Here is a 20706-nt window from a genome sequence, read left to right as displayed (position 1 = left end):
CTTTGGGCCGCGACTGTTTATTTGCTTTCTCTTGCCTTGGGGGACTGAATTCCTGGCTTGAGCTGGGGGAGACGCGGAATGAGGGAGGAAAGGGAGCCTAAGGAAACTTGAGAAGAATTGGTTAGTTTGGGGAAGGCGCCGCGGGTCCCGTCAGCCCGCCCGGTGAGGAGGGGCTCCCCCGGGACTCCCTCCCCCGCCTTGGGGCTGCGGGTACGCCCGCCTCTACTCTGCTAGGGGCCGGCTCCCCGGGTCTGGGTCGGCACCAGCCCCCTGCTGAAGCCCGCCCCGCGCCTCTCTTTCTGCCCAGAAGTTGAGCGGAGGAGCGGAGGAAGATGAATTCCCAGCAGCAGAGGATGGCCGCTATAGGAACTGACAAGGAGCTGAGCGACTTGCTGGACTTTAGCGCGGTAGGGTGTTTGTTCTCCGAGGTCCTCTCATGGCTTCTGCGTGGTACAGCGGGGTGGGGAGCAGAGGCTGGGGTGGGTCCGTCTCGGCCGAGTCGGACACCTGAACTTTGATGTAACGTCTAGACTTGCAGATTTAATACTCTAATACTAGCTGGGTCAGTTGGTTTAACTGGTTAAAATCAGGCTGACCCAGCGACGGCATGATCAAATAATTAACGTTTGTTAAGCTGGTGTGTGGTACTGGTACTTGGGCTTTTTCTTTTTCCTCTGTTTTTTTGTTTAATATATGTATATATAAATAAAGCAAAAGGAAATTCAATGCCTGTAAATAAAGGAGGTTATTAATTGATAGTTTATACAGTAATTTTGGCTTAGAGAATTATAGGTATTTTCTGTGTAATACTTCTGATGGATTTCACAAGTGTTTGATTTATAAACATAATAGAAAACTATTGTCTCTCAAAAGCTGTCTTTATCCAGTGACTTATAGCTCACAGATCAATAAGAAATGTATTTTGAGTAGGAAAGTTTATGATACAGAACTATTTTAAATTGCAATAGTAGTAGTAGGTCTTATTTTAATTTTACTTTTTGTTATTTGTGTTCATGTAGAAAAGATATTTTAGTGGTGTTAATAAATTGCAAGGAATACTTTAGCTTATTGGCTTTATGGGTCTAAACATCTTATGTTCCGTATTTTCTATCAGAAAAATTAATCAAATAATTTTAATGTTAACTTTTTTGTGTTTACATTAATAATTCAGCACAAAGTTTCAAAGGCGATTTAAATGCAGCTTTTTTCTTGTCTTGCAGATGTTTTCCCCACCTGTTAATAGTGGGAAAACCAGACCAACTACGCTAGGAAGCAGCCAGTTCAGCGGATCAGGTAGGATGCATCAGAGATACATAAAGTTTGTGTAACTAGGTCTCAGTATTTTGGCTTAGCATTCATGTGCTCGAAGTATGGTAATCTTCTGTTTGTACATATTCTCATAGGACACTGAGATTAATTAGAGATGTGCTGTTTTGATCCGACTATAACATGTTTTGTTAACCACAGTTTTCCTCTGTATGCCTTAGACTACTTGTCCCAGTACAGTGAAGTGTTAAGTATTTCTCGTCATACTGACATGCAAGTTGTCTGTTTATCTGTTATGTGAAAAATGAGTGGCTTCTTTGATTTTATCAAACAAACAAAAAGAAACATAATTGTGCAGTTGAAGTATTTCCCATCCCCTGTATGAAAGGGGAAAACACTTAAGTAAAATGCCAAGTTCCTGACTCCAGGATATGTTTTAAAATGCAGCTCTTAAGGAAAACGTGAGGTTAATACAATTTTCTAGGGCTGTTAGTTCTCAAAGTCGTGACAAATAGAGTTCTCTGATGTTGGACCTTTATCAGTGCATCTGGAAAACAAGTAACTATATTTACATGTTGCATGTATTTTGTGGCTTTGATGCCTTTTGATTAAGGTCCACCTAATAGCCGTTTTCAGAGACTTTTAAGTGAATCCTGTAATAAGAAATAAGTGCAATTTTTGAACAGATACTTTGTATTGTTCTTGTACAGGATATATTTATTACTACTTATGAAAGAGAAACTAAAGTAACTTTTTGATAATGTGTATCATTTGGTTTTATGTATGCTTATTTTCTGTGAATACAGTGAAGTGATATTTTTGGTTTTATCACACAACAAAGTGATGTTTGTGTTTTTAGTTAAGGTTAATGAAAATAAATTTTTAGAATGCCAGTAGAGGAGTGATGTAGTTGCTTGGTGTTGTGCAGTAACATTGCCTGTTTGCTGCTTACATTGCCAAAGCCGTTACTTTGAGGGTCCAAATGACACCTTGTGTTTTAGTGACACTTTAAGAATTTTTGTTTTTAAAAAGCCTCTTAAAACTTCCAAGTTGTATAATGTTGCAAACTCTTCAGAGACTCTCCCACACTTGCTACATATTTTCATTAAATCAAATGTTGTAGTTGTAACATACTTTTTCTCTCCTGAAATGTCTTAAGTGGATTTGTTTTGCTCTTTGAAAGCATGTCAAGTTTAAATTATTGGCAATAGTAAGACAGCAAATTCGTATATAAGGTAGTTAATTTCTTTTTAATACAAATGTTCAAGGCAGTTGTTTCTCAAAAGCTCATTCTAAAAGACATTCAGGCAGCTAAAACTTACCATGGGGAGCGCCACCTGAGCATCTTGCTCCCTTTTCCCCTTACTTTTCCTGAACGAGTAGAATAATTTTCTATTGACTAATAAAGATTTAACTTTTAGTTTAGTTCTTAGATCAGTCTTAGGTAATGTGGCTTGCCCTATTTGTAGGTAATGCTTCCCCTTCTTTCATTGGATGGCTCAAAAAAAGGGAGAATGCCAGAATACTTAGCTCTTTGGGAGAAACAATGTTGACTCCTTGAATTTCTTTACTGATATGCTATATCATCATATAGATGCCAATCATGAGCAAGACACTGCAGCTGTCAAACAAGCTAGAACCTCAACTGAATTCCCCTTGGAAAAGATAATGGTACATAGTTGTGGGTTTTAATTGTAGATATTTGCTGGTTAGTGGGATTGTATGGCCTAATTCTTGTAGTGTTATGGCCTGAGCCTTGACCTATGGGCATTACGCTGCAGGAGTGAGAGGTGACAAACTTCTATATTAGTTGTATTCTCAGTCAGCGTTAAGTGTTGTAGAAAGACTATGTTAGAGATCATTGATGAAGTATAGACATTTAATTTCTGGCACTCTGATTTAATTGTGATCTTGCTTTAATTTCAATTGTTCTGTAACTTCTAGAACAGATATGTTGGAAAACTTTTTTTTTTATTGCTAGAGGACACTTCTTAAGGAGATACATGAAAGGAGGAGGTATTTATTCCTTTGAGCTATCTAGTACTGAAAAGCATAATATGCACAGGTTCCTAAGAAGAATGTCTAAAATTTCTTCTTTGAATGTGGAATGATGCCACCTCTTAAAGACTTCCTGTGGTTTTGACAACAATTACAGAAGTGAAGCTTGCATCAGTATCTTGCCCACTAAACTCAGTTGTTTTATTTTTATCTGATGTCTTTGCAAGCATACTAAAGGAAAGTGTTCTCCTTTTCCTAGCTGGAATAAGAATGTGTTTATTGTTTGTTATCAGAGAGCCCCCTTTTTCTCCTTTAAGCTTAAAATAAACAAACCTGAAAACACCTTCCCTGCCCCCCCCATAACCTATCTATGATTCAAGATGCAGCCTGATGACCCCTATTAAGTAGGTGAAAATCAATTGCTTGTCTGTGTGGCTGTTAAGATTGTATATTTCAGGAAAATCTGATTTAGAAGGAAGGAATGCTCATGATTTTCCTTGCCACCCCCCAGGCCAGTTTAAAAGGACAAATTAGTTGCTGTTCAAGGATGGTTAAGTTCCGTTTGTTCTTCAGGTGTGGCGTTATTGGAACCACTAAAGTGTATGTTACTAACTCTGATGTAACAAGCTTGATCTGCTATAATTCTGCAATATTTCTGTTGATTATGCTGTAAAAATGTATGTGTAACTGGGTTGTATAAATAAAATGGCTAATGTGACTGTATCTATGATTTGTAAGAAAATACTGTTAGGAATTAACATACAAATGTGTTTTGATTAAAAGATAGCTGAAGTATGGTGTTGGGGCAGGCTTGCTTTCTACAGGTCAATCAGTTTTGAATGAAAGCTGCAGACGAAATAAGTGAACTAATCTGTTGTATCATAGTAACTTATGACAGTAAGCTGTGTAAGCTGCTGATAAAGTCAAATAACTTGGTCAGACTACTGGTGAAAATAAACATATTGGAAAAGTAACCTGATATGTAAGTCAGTGAGTAAAGCCACAAAATATTCCTTGTCATGCCTGTTGTGATTACCTCTTGTTTAAAACAGAACTGCCCGGTCTTTTCTCCTCCAAAAGCAACTTTTGAAGATACAGCCATTTCTGTCTTAGAAATCATAGAAGGAGAAGGCAAAGGTCAGATACTTATGCTCTATCAGACTTTTTGGCAAATTTTCTTAAGATTTTCTGTGTTGCTACTATGGTTAGTAGCAGTGTTTGATTTACAGTAAAATTTTGTGTTTTGCTTTTGCCAAAACTACAGAATGTATGTCAGTAAACCTGGATGGCTACCCATTTTGCCCAATGTCCTTTATTTATTATAGTAACTGCATTAAAATCCAGTCACAATATTTGGGTGTCTGCCATATGCAATAATAGTGCAGTTTTCCTATGGTTTCCAGTAGGTTTGATTTTAATTTTCTGGTGATTGAAATTTTTTAATCACAGGTATGGTGCCCTAAATTACCACCCCCACCCCTTTTTTCTTTTGCAAAGAACTTCTTAGATGTTAAAGAAGAATATATCTGAGACAATATTTTCCTAGGTAGCCTACTAGCTTCAGTTTTTGTAGCTTCCTCATTGTAGCACTAGCATTATTTTTGCATGTGGTGGTACATGTGCATATGTGAGGTATCAGTCAAAAAGCTGAAATAAGATAATGTGGTTGTCTAACAGAAAACAGAGTGATAAGAGGTACAGTTCAAGAGCTAAGTTGTCCAAATATGATAGTTCTCTTGCCTGTAAGATTCTTCCAAAGCTCAAAAAATGAGTAGATACTTTTGTGTGTGGACAGCATTGGGCACAAATCTTGTGCATACCCAGACATTCCTTGTACTAGACCTACATACAGACAGTTTTTTTGGCATGTATCTGTTCAGATATCTATTTGTATCAGTTTGGGCCCCGTGAATGCAAATTCAAGAGGCTGCCCTTTCTACTTCTGTCTACTAATGTTCTGAGTTCCTGAGGAAGGGATTGGCATAGGCCACTAATTAGTAGCTTGATGCAAAGACTGTTATAAGTTGATAGCCTGCCATTAACCTGAGTGTTCCTAAATTAGGGCCATGTGTCCTGAGACTGGACACAATGGCAGTTCTTTAGCAGGTCTGTTAAGTTACCAAACTGTGTTTCCAAAATTAGCAACACCTGACTTGATTACTGTTTGTCAGTCCTGTAAACTCTTATTTCTGTTTTTAGTTTTGTGTCAGCAGTTCCTTGTAAAACAAACAAACAAAAAACACCAACAAAAAACTTGGGAGAGTTACCTGGATGGGCAATATTATAAATGCTGTGTTCATTAATCTATAGCAGGTGTTGAAGAGAAAAGGCACTCTTAACTCTGACAGCCAAATCACAGCCTTAGAGAAAACTTCAGAAAGATCAGACTTTTAATATATGCAAATCAGTGCTCCTAACCTTCCAAATACATTATTTTTTCTACTTTTTTTATCAGAACTGTGATTCCTAAGAGGAATAAATTCTCTAGTATTCTATATGTGTTTCTGGTGCAGTCTCCCATTGAGGTATGGGAAATTCCTAGTGCCTGCTCCTAATTCCTGAATTAAGGACTTAATGAGAGGTCTTGTGTAGTCACATAGTCTTGTCCTACAATGTATTAGGTCATGACAGACTCTTTTAAATTAAAAAAAAAAAAGGCAGAAAGCCTGTATTTCAGGCATTTGAGCTGTATTTCTGGTTTTGTTATCCAAAATATGCTATGGTCCTGTGTGTTTTTATTTGCTGTTTGAAAGACAAGCTTATTGTGCGTTAAATGCCAGGAATCTAGGGTGGCCTGCTAAAATAAACATTAGGTCATGCAGCTATGTGGCTTCTCCATTATTTTGATTGTTAATATCTGGTTTGTCCTCTAGCTTCATTAAAAGTGAACCAGCAGACCTGGCAACATGGTCTTGGGTCTGAGGGGTGCTGAGTTCTGTTCTGTTCTGAAGAGCCTGGGAATTTTTGTAGAAGCCTCATGCTTGAAAGCAGAAGGGTATCTGTACCTTCTTTCCCCTCTAGTTTGTAGGGGAAACCCATGGATTACCCTTCAAATGGGCCAAATGCAAGTGAGATGAAGATTTCAGTCTGGATTGCTCACCTATTGCATTTAGAAACCTAGAAGGGTAATACAGTGCTAGCAAATATGTGACTGTGTAGCTTGCCTGTTGGCAGCCTCTGTCTTGCTATTGCTGTCTCTTTTCCTCCTCCTCTTTCCTTGCCTCTAGAATGATAAATTATCACTCGATGAACAGTCTTGAAAAGTACAGCATATAGAAGGGCTAAGTAACTGCTTCCATATTCTTCTTCAGGAAAGAGGAGGAGAAAAAAGCCAGTTGGACAAATGGAGGGAACTGATAACCTAACTCTAAAGCAGGCAATCTCTCACAAGGTGTTTGTGGTCATGTGGATGTTGAGGGTTTTTTGTGATTTTAAAAAGGAAAGAGGAAAATAGAAGTTACTGGAACAGCTAGGTGTTCTGAATCTAGCTTGGTGAGCAGATAAGTAGGTATTCATCCATTACTTATTGCCTTTGACTATGGTTTTGAAATGGCTGTTATCACTTAAGGTGATGATATGAATATCTTGTCAGTTGGTCAGAAATTCCTTGCTGTCTAGCTAATTTTAGAATTTTTAGTGGTGTTTGGCCTGTTTTCTGTTTTGAGATACAGTTGACCCTGTTTATAAGGGAAACTAACTTTTGCTGTATTGGCATATAGAAAGCATTATTTCAAAAAGTTAATCTTCTATTTCCAGCAGTTATTTTTCCCTGGGTGAGAGCTGTGATGGGATCACTGTGTTTACAAGCACAGCATCTAACCTCCATTCCCTATGAAAAAGTTATCATCTCACAAGGCAAGGAACATCTTTGTGATGCTATTTCTGGGTGGCTTTAGAAGGTCTGAGGTTGCAGTAGTGCCTTGTCCTTTCCTGATGTGGATGGGGCATCCCCCACCATCACCCTCCACCCCACCCAGTAGCTCTTTGATCTGCCAAATTTTTCTGATCTACTGTAAGTGATGAAGGAGTATCCAGATACTTTGTAGAGTGGTCTTAATGGCATGTAGGAAGGAATATGATTTGAAATTGCCTGTTGCTATATTTTTGGACTTACCTGGAGAGCAGTTATAAATGTAAACACGAGGAGTAAAGGTTTGTATGAAGTGGAGGAAGAATTCTGAGAAGTGGCTGAGGAGAAATTGCATGTTATCTGAGGAATTAAGTTTTTTTTTTTTTTAAGAGAAGTATAAATGACAGTCTTACATATTTGTGTGTCCTTTAATGGCAGTTGAACTTGTACTCGGTCTGTTAACTACTGTAGAACTTCTATTGTGTCAGTAGCTTCTGCTAAGGTTTTTTTATTTGTTTGTTTTTGCAATGGAATTTTATGTTAAGAGCTTGTCATTCATACCTACATGCCAAAGTTCCCCATTCCCCCAACTTCTTCACAGCTGTCACAGAAAGAGGACTTAACCCCTTAGTCATTTTGCTGTTGAGTTGGTATGACAGCTGTTTTTCTCAGATAATTCTACTTTATCCATAATTGAGCCTATAGATACTGTTATATGGTTTCTGTTAATATACTTTATACTATATTAGGAACTTGGTAAAATGCATTTTCTTTAAGTTGCTAAAGGTCTAATGTAATTTTTTATGGTTGAAAACTATTGATTTATGAACAGAAGGATGCTTAAGCCATTAATATAATACTGTATTACTTAGTAAGATTGGAGTTTGTGGAGACTATTTTTAAAATTGAAAGATGTGCATAAACTCAAGTAGTTTATTGGACCTCTTGATCTGACTTCTGTTGACCATGGAGATGCAGTTCTTATTTTTGTACTCTAATGTTGAAGGAAAATGTTTTGGGGGAATAGTATTGAGCATTTTTGGAAGCTTTATAGGATTTCTTCAACTACCTCTAGAGCCAGATGTGATCTATGTGATATAATAAAGAAGCTTCTAGCTTAAATTTCCTTCAAAATAAGTACTAGTTTATTATATTTGAAAAGTCAGTTTCAGTAAATGACTTCACTGAGTAAAGTATGTTCTCTAAAAAGCTTTTTTAGATACATTGCCAATTTAATGTGTTAGCACTTCTTCAGAAGTACGTAGCAAAACTTGATTAGTTTTGTACATTCTGTGGGGAAGTCACTAAATTTAAATAGTAATTAAATAAGAAAAGGCACTATTTTCTTCATGTGAATTATTTTATGGAAACTGTTACTGTACACTTATAACTAGTTTAATTGTTTGTACACCTTAATCACTTTTTTGTTATTAAGCATTGTAAGAAAAGGGAGAAAAGTATTATTTCAATGCATAATTATCATTGTAAGAACAGGAAATGTATTTTTAATCTTTTTATGTCTTAAGTGGTGGTGGCTACTCCTTCAGATTTTTTTTTTTTTTTTTTATTAATATGGAAGTTTAGAAGTCCCCAGTTTTATTGTATACCTCAACCTGAAGATTTGGAAGTGCTTGTGGACTTTTTAAATAATGGATTGTAGTATTTACTGTGGTTGTAAGGGCAAGTTTTTTTTTTCTATTATGAGTCTAAGATGAGATAATGACAATTTTTTAAAAAGTCTTGAATGGATGCCTTGTTTTTTTCATTTGTGTTTACAAACACAGCTTTGTTTTACAACATTCAAAAACAAAGGCTATACTTTTTTGGTTAAGATGTTAACTGAATACCAAGAATGATCAGAAAGAGCAGCTTTTGTTATATTTAATAATATCTCACTGTCTTCAGAGGATAATCAGACTAAAATGTACCAAATCAATCTTTAGGACGTTGTTAGTTTCTTCTTGTATGCTAGGGATGTGGATTTTTTTTTTTTAAAGAAGGAGCTGAAATTGCTTTAAATGAAATAAACTTCATGTTCTTACTGATGTAATCCAGAAAGATCTTGCTTGATCACATCAAAATAATTGTTGCTGGTGTTTTAAAGAAGTACTTGGAATGGGGGATGGAAGAGGAAGAGACTTGATTGAAAGGATTTACTTTACAGCCCTGTTAGTAGGGTAATGCTCTCTAGGAATGCTAGTAAAACCTTAGCACAAAACTTAGGTTTGTCTTGGACAGGGAAGTTGGATGCTTCTGTATTAGTGCTATGGAAAACTTCGAGAACTCCTCATGCTATAGAATTGCATTTGAAAAAGGAGGTAAAAAGTGTACATTTCTGGTATTACATACAATTTCTCTTTACTGGTAAGTGGAAAATAGGTAGAATTTTTTTTTACATATAGCTGACAGTTTTGAATTAATAGATCTTTTTTTCCTGAAGTAAATCTTGTTTCTTGCAGTGGACCCAATTCCTTGCTCCTTAAATTGTACGGAGATTGCCTATAATGTTTTTTTTGCAAGCATGTGAGATATTTATGTTATGCTTTCCAAGTTTGGTGGTTTTTTTGGTATTGCAGACTTGTTTTTTCTGTACCAGTTGTAGCTGCAGAAACGGTGGTATCTCCGTGTCTTTATCAGGTTGTCAGTTACGTGGAGTTCTAGTAGTAAGTTGAACCACTTGCTTTTGCTCTTCTGCTTTCCTTGGCATGAACAAAACTGCAGGAAACATTTTGTTTGTGCCTTGTCTCCGAAGGAGCTCTTTGCTGCTGTTGAAGTTGAAGCAGTGGTAACACGGAGAAACTGAAGTTAGTCTGGGTTGCAGTTTTATATGGAAGTGTATTCTGAGAATTGATTTGTGAAAATTACATTTTAGACGGTGCATTTTTTCCTCCTTTTAAATGCAAAGATGCATAGGCAGAACTAATTGTTAGAAAAACATGCCTAGTAAAACAAAATCCAAATTCGGTCATTTCTAGTTGTGTACGTTTTGTGGGTAAAATACCAGTGAATATCAGACCAGGAATGTGCATGTTCTGTGTGTTAAATGAAACTGAGTTTAAACCAGAGTTAACCCTTAAGTCAGTATAAACAAGGACTTGGTCTGTAGCATTACCTGATGTCTGTATTTATTCTGTTTAGTGTATGACCAAAAGATATTGCTAATTTTAATATGTATATGGAGAATGAATTGATTTATAGTCCTCCCGTCTTCTTCCATGTTTGGGTTTTACAGACAAAATCTTTATTGTATTGAAGGGTTCCAAGCCCTATCTAAAATAAAAACTGAATGTACATTGGTGGTTTTTGTATGTACTATCTGCATTTCTAACATCTATCTAAAAGTCAAAAATAAACTGTTTTTTGACTTGAATGAGGCAATAACAAGGGAACCAGACAGAGATTTAGCAAAACACAACTTCGTGTAACTTGTACCTATTAGCATATAGTGTGTGAGAAAAATGTAGAGTTTAATTTAAGATAACGTTGCTTTGCAAATTTTTCTCTAGTTCTGTTGGAAAACATCTTTAAAGCCTAAAAGATGTAGATAAATCCACGATAAAGTCATTAAATTTTGCATTTTGCATGCTGCAGGGATGTCTTGTACTAAATATCTCTTGAATTTTCTACTGTGTTGCATTACTGTTAGATGCCGTGGAGATAAATATACTCAGAAAATCCTAAGTTATTTTTAGTTTTCTGTAGGAGAATGGAATTCGCTGTTTATGTTTTTATTTTTTGTCCACTTGAATGCAAGATACTGTTGTCTTGGTGTTATCCCAAGAGCTATTGTGGCTACTTTGTGAAATGATTGAGACAGCTTTGCTTGTAGGACAAACACTTTTTATATTGTAATATTTCAATAGTTTTCAGTGCAACACCTCTTCTGTTCCAGTTTCTTTATGCAGTAACTTCATGAGTCATAATCCTTGCAAAAGAACACAGCTTAAAATAATCACTGGTTGTTTCTTTGCAATTCTATTCACTGCCTACTGCAAATAAACAAGAGCAGAAGTGACAATATCATTTAATTCTTCAATGTTTGCTTTTGACGTGCAAAACATTCTCTAGTAATGGAGAAGTAATCCATAAGGAGGGTAGCTGCTCTTTCATCCTCCTGAATGCGAAATGACACCAAGGCTTTTATGAAGCAATGGCAATTTAATGAAGATGACCGAGTTTTGGAGTAATGAAAAGCTTTTGTATATTTGTAAAAATGATGCGTGGTGCTTATTACTACAGAGGTCAAATGGCTATATTTTGTAGTATATTTTTGCAAGATTAGTGCTTGTAATGCTTAGATGCAAGGTGGTTGAATGGTACGGTAAATCAGAATTTTTTCCTTCTATTTGATTTTATAAGAGAAATGCACATCTCTTCCACTTTATGTGTATAAATGCATGCAATGTCTGACATGTGTTCTCTGCTCTGTGTAATGCTGTTATTTTGGTAACCTTGAAAATGTCTCTGATATCGTATTCCCATGCCAGAGGACAGTAATAAGCACACACACAAAAATGGAGCATGAACTTAGTCAATATTCCTTACGTCAGGAACATCTGAATTAGATATTTTTCATGCAAGTACTTGTAAGATGCTTAATTTAAAAAGTTCCTCAGCTCAGAAAAACAAAACCCAAACCCAGTCAACCCAAAAACCCTCAAACCAAACAAAACCAACCACCCCCCCAACCATACACAAAAAGAACCAAAACAAAAAACCTCCCAAAAACCCAAACCCCAGTAAAAACCCTAACAAACCAAACACACATCTTTTTTTTTTTTTTTTTTTTCCCTTTCAGTTTTTCATTTCATTAGTTCATTTGGAATATATTTTTAATGATCTATAATATTACTACTTGCAAAGCAAGCTAGGTACTTCAAAAGGAAGCAGAGAGAGGCTTTAAAGCATGGGTGACCATATCATCTCCAGAACATACTCTCCCAACAGTCTTGCAGGCCTTCATGCGTCAGTGAAAGGGCATTGTATTTTTCCCTCATGGTAAAGTCAAGCCCTTTAAACTGGGAAGTAGTCTACTTTTATGAAAGTTAATTTAATCTTCTTTTCTTCCACCAGGGTTTTAAAGAAGCTTGTGATTCTTTACAAAAAGTTTCTACCTGTGTGTTAGTCTTCAGTATATGATTGCTCTGCTGTACAACCAGAAGTAAAAGGTTACTGAACTATTCTAGGGTTGCCAGGAATGTCAGGAACGCATCCACGTTGCTACATTTCTCATTGTGTTAGGAAAGATGTGTCTGATTGAATGGGCTGAATGAACTTAGGTGAGCAACAACAGGCTGGTTTTTTTCCTACTTTTTGAAAACTGCCTTGTAATAAAAGTGCAGAAATTAATGTGTAACTTAAATAAGAATTTCCTTCATATCCTTTTTAATAGCTTGAATTACCGGCTAGTCCCTGTGTAGTGGTATACAAACTCATACAAGTATAACAGTGATATATATGGCATGGATGCTTAAAACTCTACATGTTAGGTGAATAAATTTCAAAACATGTAAAGGTCGTGCATTTGTGAATACACTTCTGGGTAGAAGGTGAAGCAGTATAAGATCTCTTATACTTTTTTTGAGTGATGCAGTAAAATCAGAGTTTATATTTATGCATGTCTGTTATACTCATTAAACCTATATTATTTTCAAGATGATTGTTGAGTATTGAGTAACAGCTTCAATCATCTGCTTATTTGCTATGTACTAACACTTCCTTTTTTCCTTTTCCCTCGTCCTGTTAGGGGAAATTGGGATCACAGAAGTGGTAAATGCCTGCATATGGGAGACACTGTGTAATGCAATTTATATTCTATGCTAGTGGTTATATACCTTTTGGCCTTTGAATAGTCTATATTTGTTTTATAAAGTGAATGGCATTTTCTCCTCCTAGACTCAGCTGTTTATTTGTAGGTAACCTAAATGCCCTGTGAACTATCACCAAAACACCCTGTTTTGTACCTTGTATTTCTGCAGGTGAAAACTGGTATGTCTGTGACAATGTGACTTGTACTGCAGTAAGGAATCAAAGTTTGGCCATCACTCATGTAGTATGTGTCATAGGTTGTCTCCGAATTGGATACTGGAGAATATGCTGTTGTCATAGCAATGAAAGTCCTTTTGAAGGCAGGATTCTTGGCAGAGCTGTTCATCTCCTAAGGTGCTTGGTGCATTGATCTGAAAGTACCTTGTCAGTGTTAGCACATAGCTGTAGTGAAAAGAGCGGGAAGTATAGATTTCTTCAAAATACATGATTTTCTTCTTTTACAGCTAACTGCTGGTTGAACCTCCTATTCATAAAGCTACATCTTTTTAAAATCTTAAGCTGTGAACAATACTTACATTTAACATACTTAGCTTGAATACATTTAACATACTTAGCTTGAATACATTTAACATACTTAGCTTGAATACATTTAACATACTTAGCTTGAATACATTTAACATACTTAGCTTGAATACATTTAACATACTTAGCTTGAATACATTTAACATACTTAGCTTGAATGCATATATAGATCAAGCTGAGGTAACAGCTAACTAGTGTTTATTGCAAAAGTATCACTGTATGACTTTCATAGTTTCCTACAGTACTGGTTCCTTTTATTACTTTGAAATTGTACTTTTAGAGAGTTTCCTCCATGATTTTTGGTTACTGTAAAACAGTTGTGAAAATACTCTGCTTTATTCATAATGCTTTTCAACTTCATGTTTGTCTTTTTTCCTAAGTGAAATGGTTCCCTTGCTCCCATATTATTCCTATTACATTTCTATTAGCCCTAAATGTGATGCTAATGTGGGAGAATCACTTGTGAAGATGTATAGTTCCATATTTATTTTGAAAATATGCCTTACAGAGGATCCTTTTTTTTCAGCAAACATGGCTAGATCTTTGTGTATAAATATTTCCTCCTCAGAGTGTGGTTTTTTATCCCATTAAGAAAAGGTTGTGAATTTCTTGTCTCACCAGATTTATAATTTTTTTATTAGTGAAGTTTTCTTCCCCAAGATAAGTGTAGGAGTTCAGGTGCAACTTGTATAGCACAGATACTTGAGACAGCAGTAATATTCATTTCTACGTGTTCTGTATGGATGGAGTTGATTTAATTTTTTTCCTTATTTAAAAAGATCAAACAATTTTAAAACTGAGGAATCTAAAGAAAAAGTGAAAAATTTACTAAGTCTCCAGAAGACAATTAATATGATTAACACTGTACAGCATATTCTTTCATGTGGACTGGGATTTCCATGTTTCAGTTCCTTTATTACTGGAAGAGCCTCTAGCAGAGAAGAATTTTGAAGTTACCCATATAGCTTGCTCCATCATTTGCAGCTTTTTATGTAACAGTCTTTAGCTTTATCACTTTCTCTGAAATAGTAGATATAGATGACAAATAAACAAACACTTCATTCTTTTTTCCCCTTTCAAGTGAAGTTAAGGAAGAATGAAATAATACTTTATTTGTACTTGAAAATGACTGTCTGCTGTAGCAGTTGTGTGCATGTGCCATACTAATGATCTTTAGCTTGAGTTTTGTTTTTGAATCCCTGACCCCTCTTGCTCCCTTTCCTCAGAGTAGGAAAGAAGCATAGCTTCAGGTTGGCCTTGGGAAGTGTTACTGAGCTGCAGCTCTGAGTGGTTTGGACAGGACTTGTTTTAGTTACAGTTTCTACATGTGTTGGTCCAACCTGGGCAGACAAGTGGTGTGTGACCTTGGCATGGTGACCAGGTCCTGTACCAAGCATTGATTACACTGAGAGTGTGAACCAAGGGAATTAGACTCTGTAAGGTCTGCTTGTTGCTGTTTTCCCTTTTTAAGCAAATTTAATGCTGCATCAGTGGACATGTGTACTGAAGCTATCCTTGGGAATAAACACAACGTTAGTAATCCAAGTTTCCTCTAACTGCTTCGCCAGTTGGTGTCAAGTCGTGTTTGGGGAAAAAAGGCCTTTCATGGCTCCAACAAAAGTTCTATTTATGTGTCCTCTTAGCCTTTGAGTCAATTAATACTGATTGAGTAGACACTGTTTTTTGGGCTTATGGCAATAGGTTCACTGAAATACTTTGAGATAAGTTAATTGTGTTCTGAATATGTAAGTATGTATTAATACTGGCCTGAGTTTAGGAGGAGAGTTTTTCTTAGTATGAGGTATTTGTCTTTTGAAATTCTAATTCTGAAAGAATTTTATACTTGGATGACTGATTCTAAAATGAAATGAACAGCTCATGTAATTAATGTAACAATCTTTTGTCTTGAGACAGTCAATACTTTTAAATAACCTCTGCTTTTTCTCTCCCTCTATGCTACTGTTTTATCAGATCCGCTAAATTATAGGGATATGGAATACTGAATTATGAACACAATACAAAATTCTCAAAATGTGCTTTTTTTCTTAATGACTTTTTCATGAAAATTCATAGCTAGAAATTCTCTAGGAATAGCAAATTCCTAGGACATATTATTGCTCACTTAGTGATACTTAGTGCTGTTACTTTTGTGGTTTAAATAAGCTAAAGCAGGCATTAATATCTCCATCAAAAACTTTTGCCAAGATGGTATAACTGCATAATGAAGAGAGGATAATCATGATATTTAAAGGACCTATCTAAGAGGTAAAATTTCTGTTATATCTTGCTGCACATTCCTATGTCCCATTGAGGACCTGCTTTTTTTTCTTTTCTATTTTCTGGTTTCCAGAGCTGTAAAATGAGGGCTAGTGTTCACATTGTAGAGGAGAGAGTAAGTATTCTTTAACTTCCTCAGTTCAGGGAAATGGTAGGCTTGGAATGGGTTAACTCCATGTGACCTAAGCAGAGTTAAATTAGCTTGCACATATTTTCAGTGTTACTGTCCACTCCCTCCTTTTGCATACAATTTCTATGTCTCTGCTTGTTTAATTCAATCTTTTACTTGTGTTGATAAAGTTTTGGGGTTTTTATTGTTCAGTTCTTACTGTATCTACTATACAGCCTTTTAAATTTAAGTTCTGTTATTTAAAAAGGTGGAAATGCAAATCTCAGTCTAGGTCTCATAGCAACGTTCTAGAAACTGTTGCAGCACACCTTCAGGGATTACATATGCTTCTTATTTCTGTAAATTTTATTTGAAACTAATCCAAATAAGAAAGCACAGATAAATACATTTGCCTAAATTTCTTCAAGGAAGAAAATTACTAGTCTAAAATGGTTTTCTGGTAGATAAACAGAAAATAGCCCTGTCTGTAGCTATCCTTTGTACTTAATGTATTAAATTCACTTTGACAGCTGGATGTATGTACCAGTGTGTAGCCTATGGCCATGATCTAATAATCATGGATGTGGTAACATGTCGTCTAAAAAGATTCAGTAATCAAGTGGGTTTTTTGACAAAACCTACTCTGACTGAAACAAGAAATGAAGCTGTGTTAAATATGACTGCATTTGCTACTATTTGTGTATTCTGAATACCCTTTGGGATGTTGTAGACAGAACCTATGCCTTAGCAGAGATGGAAAACCTGATTGTACTACAACAGTGTGTGTTTTAAAGTTATGAAACAAATTTGATCTTACCTAATATCATGAAGACCTTGGTTTCAAAACATTAACATCTCCTTCCCCTGAAGTGCTTTTTAACTTCTCTTCTGTCATAAAAATAGTTGTATACCATTAAAAAGGACCTTCTGTGAAATACATGATTCTTATATTTCTGGTATGCAAGGGGAAGTTTAAAAAGTACTGATGAGTGAATACATTTCAAAGGGAAAGACTGCAAGCACTACATATATTTTGAAAACAAATATTTACATGCTGACAATGTGCTTTGGTCTCAGTTACATTTGACTAGGAAAACCTACATTTTAAGTAAATATCCTTTAAGAGAAAGACAATGCCTTGCCCCTCAAACAATCCTTTGTAATGTGAAATTAAATTGGTGTTATTTTGCCAAACTATCATGTTAGAACTCTTTCATATTTGATTCTAGCACCTCAGTAAAATTAACCAGGTTAGGATAAAAACAAGTGATCCAAAAATTGTAACTTTGTTCTCTCTTCTTTTACTTTAAATAGAATTTCTGCTATAGCTAGCAGGAATTGTGTTTTAGAAAACACTGAAGGGGGAAAGTGTGAACCAATTTAAGGAATTAAACATTTCTTTTTTTAGGAAGGTGAATTAATTGTTCACCCCAATTTATAGGTTTATAGGATGTGATACGTGTGAGGCTTTTTTCATCGTGTCTACTTTCTCATCTTTTTGTAGTTCATGTGATTTGAGGTACCTTTAAACTTCACAGCAGCTTTTTTGAGGAGTAGGATATCTGCACAGAAGCTTGTATTTGGGAAGACACAGAAAGCTAGGGAAATCAGGAGGTAAAAGTATCTTTTGGTGGGCCCAGGAGATTGATCTGGTTGAAACTGTTCATGTGGGAAGCTTGTTTGCTTTTCCACATGCTTGATGTGCAAGAAACTTTAGGGATTCTTATAAGTTTATTTGTTTTTAATGTGCAAAGCATATGTTTGATCCTTCACTGTTTTTTTTATTGTAGATAGATGTCTTCTCTAACTTGTTGAAGAATATTTGTCTGAGTTAAGTGGTAATGACACCGAGTATGAAAGCAACTTTCGTATTTATTTTGGTAGGATTATATTATCCAAAAACTCAGAACAAAGCTTAAGAGCATCAACATTTGTGAAGAGTAGTGTTCAACCTTGAAGCTGGGAAATAAAGAACAGTTCTACTCTGCCCTTGGTGTTCTTTATGCAGATGGCCATGTCTGTTCCCATGTGCTTACTACTGTCCACTACCAGGTTTCTGTAACTGGTTTTGGTAGTTGGGGGTGTCTTTGTTCTGGCCTTGATGTGGAGTACCTCTCAATTTCTGAATTAATTATTTTTAATATGAACTTAGTTCTCAATCCCAGGGAAAGAATAAAGGTGAGCTGTTAAAGAATAGGTTTTGTAACAGTTTGTGAGTGATGCTGCTTCTAATAGTAAGTATTAATGTCATAATTAAAACTTTCTTAATATAATTGCCTTTGGGTAGCAAGAAAACCAATAAAGTTAACTTGTTTTGCACAGGGTAGATTTGAATTTGTCTGGATGTTCAGCTGATGTTTAATATTTTTAAATTTTATTTGGTCATTTGCATTGACCTAGACTTGCTTTCATTCATGTCACTAATATAGTTAACTGCTTCTAGGAGCATGTGATTCCTCCAGGCATTTGTACAAGATGAACCAAATGAATGCCAAGTCCTGAACACTGTATTCTGTGTTGTGTTTTTCACTTTCAGTTAATCTTTCTAACATGTCTTAGTAGACAGCATGCCCAGGGATAATTCAGTAACTTTCTCTTTCATTGCTGTTCCTGGTGCTGTGATTTTTTTGGTACAGTGGTATCTTGCAGAAGTGATATTTTGTGTGTGTGTGTGTACAGGAAAAGAACACATGATACAAGGAGTGCTGTAGACATAAATATTAAGAATAGCAACTGTGTTCAGAAATATAATTTGATTTGCTTTTACTGTATGTGTAATGCCTAAAATGAAGATTGTCATAATCACCTTTGAGCAATTTGAAATCTTTCTCATTTTAAAAATCACATGTCTTAAAGTCTCTTCTCACATGTATATTTCTGGAAATGTACAACTGAAAATGTGATTGGGAGACACAGCAGTGACTGCAGTCACCCTTGAGCCAGTGACAGGTTTGATGTTTTGAGACTTTGTTCCTAGCACCATAAGAATGCAGGCTTTTAAATATGTTTTTAGCCTCATTTTCCTCTGAAGCCTCAAGACTGATTGACTTCAAACACAGACAGATTAAAAAAAAAGGTAATTGTTTCCAGCTCTTTTGGAAATGATCTTTGAGGTACACGCACAATATATAGAACTAATTGGAATTCATCTGGAATTACACTATTGAGAATGATGATATTTATTCTTAGGAAGTTTGTTGAACTCAAATAAAATTTAACAAGATAGGGAATAACTTAATTTCTTAAAAGTCTGATACCTTTTCTCTGAAAATCCTGGGCACCTTTATGGTAAAATGCAAATCGGGTATCTGTATATGTTGTGTGAGGACTGTGCCTTTTTTGTTTTACTTTAAAAAATGAAAAAAAAGCCTAAAGTGTAAAGCATGCTTACACCTGTGAAATACCATGTTGTGTTCTGTAACAGTCATAGTAATGAAAAAACTGGAAGTGAAAAAGCACCAGAGGTGTCTGGTGTCCCGCTTCTGTCAGTGCTGAAGTACTGGCTGCCTCTCCTTGATCCTGCTCTATGACGGTACGCAAATGGGCTGAGGCTGTGATGTGGCTTGCCTAATCTTTAATTCTTGTATAATCTCATTTCTCAGGGAAAGGAATATCTCCTTTTCCTTTATCCAAAATATTTTTAGTCTGTGTTTTGATTGTTTTCTCTAAAAATGTGAAATTTCAGTGAGCATCTGCTAATTCAGTGAAATTTGCTAATTTTTGTCAACTTTGTCACTTTCCACTTAACTAATTTTTGGGGCTTTTATCTTCTTTTAAGTTCTGCCAGGTAATCTAGTGTTAGTATTTCTGTTTCTACATAAATTTATTCCAATTTATCACAACTTCTTAGAATACCTTATCTTTCTAAATCATTTTAGAAGCTTGTTTTTTTTCTTGCTGGTCACTTTTAGTTTGGTAGTCTTCTGACATTAAGTGCTTTTTGAATTCTTTATTCTTGAATATGTCTTTTTCTCACCTTATCTGAATTGATAGAGTATATTCAGTTGGTATTTCCTTTGTTTGTTTCCCAGACTTAAGGTTAATTTACATTTATCTTAGTTCAGTAAAAGATGTAACTTTAGACCAGCGAAGATGTCAGTGATATCTGTTAAAAACCAAGGACTTATTTATATACCTGGTTTAGTTGGGAAATTTCATTTGAATGTGTATAGACTGCAAAAGAAGTATTGGTATTGTGAAGTTCCTACAAGACTAAGAATTTTATACCTAATATTATAGGTAGTGGCATTACCTTTATAGTACAGGATATTACTGTTGGAGTTTGGTTTAGATGGGGATTAACAATCCCATTATACGTCTGTATTGAAGACACTTGCATGCTGGCAGTTTTTACTCTTCTCATTACACACTTGTATCTAAATTCACATGGTCTCAGCCATATTGGGATTATTGCTGTGTATTCGAATTATCTCTGTGCTGTACCTTTTTCCTTTGAGGGAAGGTAACCGTGTGGATTTCTGTGAAGGGTGTCAGTGAACAGAAGTTATTGGCATAATGGCTCCAATTGTGCAAATAAATCTTCTGTTGCTGTCCCTCGGTGAACAAGCCTTTGCTTAAGTGGCCTGTCTGGTTTTCTTTCTGCCTGTGACTGACAGGAGTCAAGCTGGCTGAAAGCCATTTGCTTGCACAGCTAGCACTGCACACGTGGTGGACTTGGTTGTGTTTTACTTTCTGCAGTGAACAAATTCATTCTGCTTTTATTGCCAGCCTCGTTTTGATAGCAGAAAGAGGGTGCTACAGTTTGTCTGTTCAGAGGGAGAGAGCTGGAGAGACCTCAACCAGGATGCTAAGGTTTTTTGGGATGTGGAAATTTAGGTTCAGAAACTGTCATTTG

At 35.8% G+C, this 20706-nt stretch overlaps 1 protein-coding gene across 9 annotated transcripts in view; it reads left to right on the top strand.

The window, feature by feature from the left end:
- Nucleotides 1-20706, top strand: part of TCF12 (transcription factor 12) — a 220839-nt gene that overhangs the window by 43571 nt on the left and 156562 nt on the right. For 7 of the 9 annotated variants that reach the window (XM_075100286.1, XM_075100279.1, XM_075100284.1 and 4 more), the window contains exons 2-3: nucleotides 308-407; nucleotides 1221-1293. In XM_075100286.1, the coding sequence (XP_074956387.1) occupies nucleotides 333-407; nucleotides 1221-1293 (148 nt within the window). In that variant the 5' untranslated portion in view covers nucleotides 308-332. The remainder of the gene's footprint in view (nucleotides 1-307; nucleotides 408-1220; nucleotides 1294-20706) is intronic. The other 2 variants (XM_075100281.1, XM_075100285.1) reach the window with 2 other exon arrangements.

This window comes from Phalacrocorax aristotelis, chromosome 7 (assembly GCF_949628215.1).
Source record: "Phalacrocorax aristotelis chromosome 7, bGulAri2.1, whole genome shotgun sequence".
Taxonomy (NCBI): Eukaryota; Metazoa; Chordata; class Aves; order Suliformes; family Phalacrocoracidae; genus Phalacrocorax; species Phalacrocorax aristotelis.
Note: the sequence above shows the minus strand (reverse complement) of the source record. Positions and strands in the feature narration are given on the sequence as shown.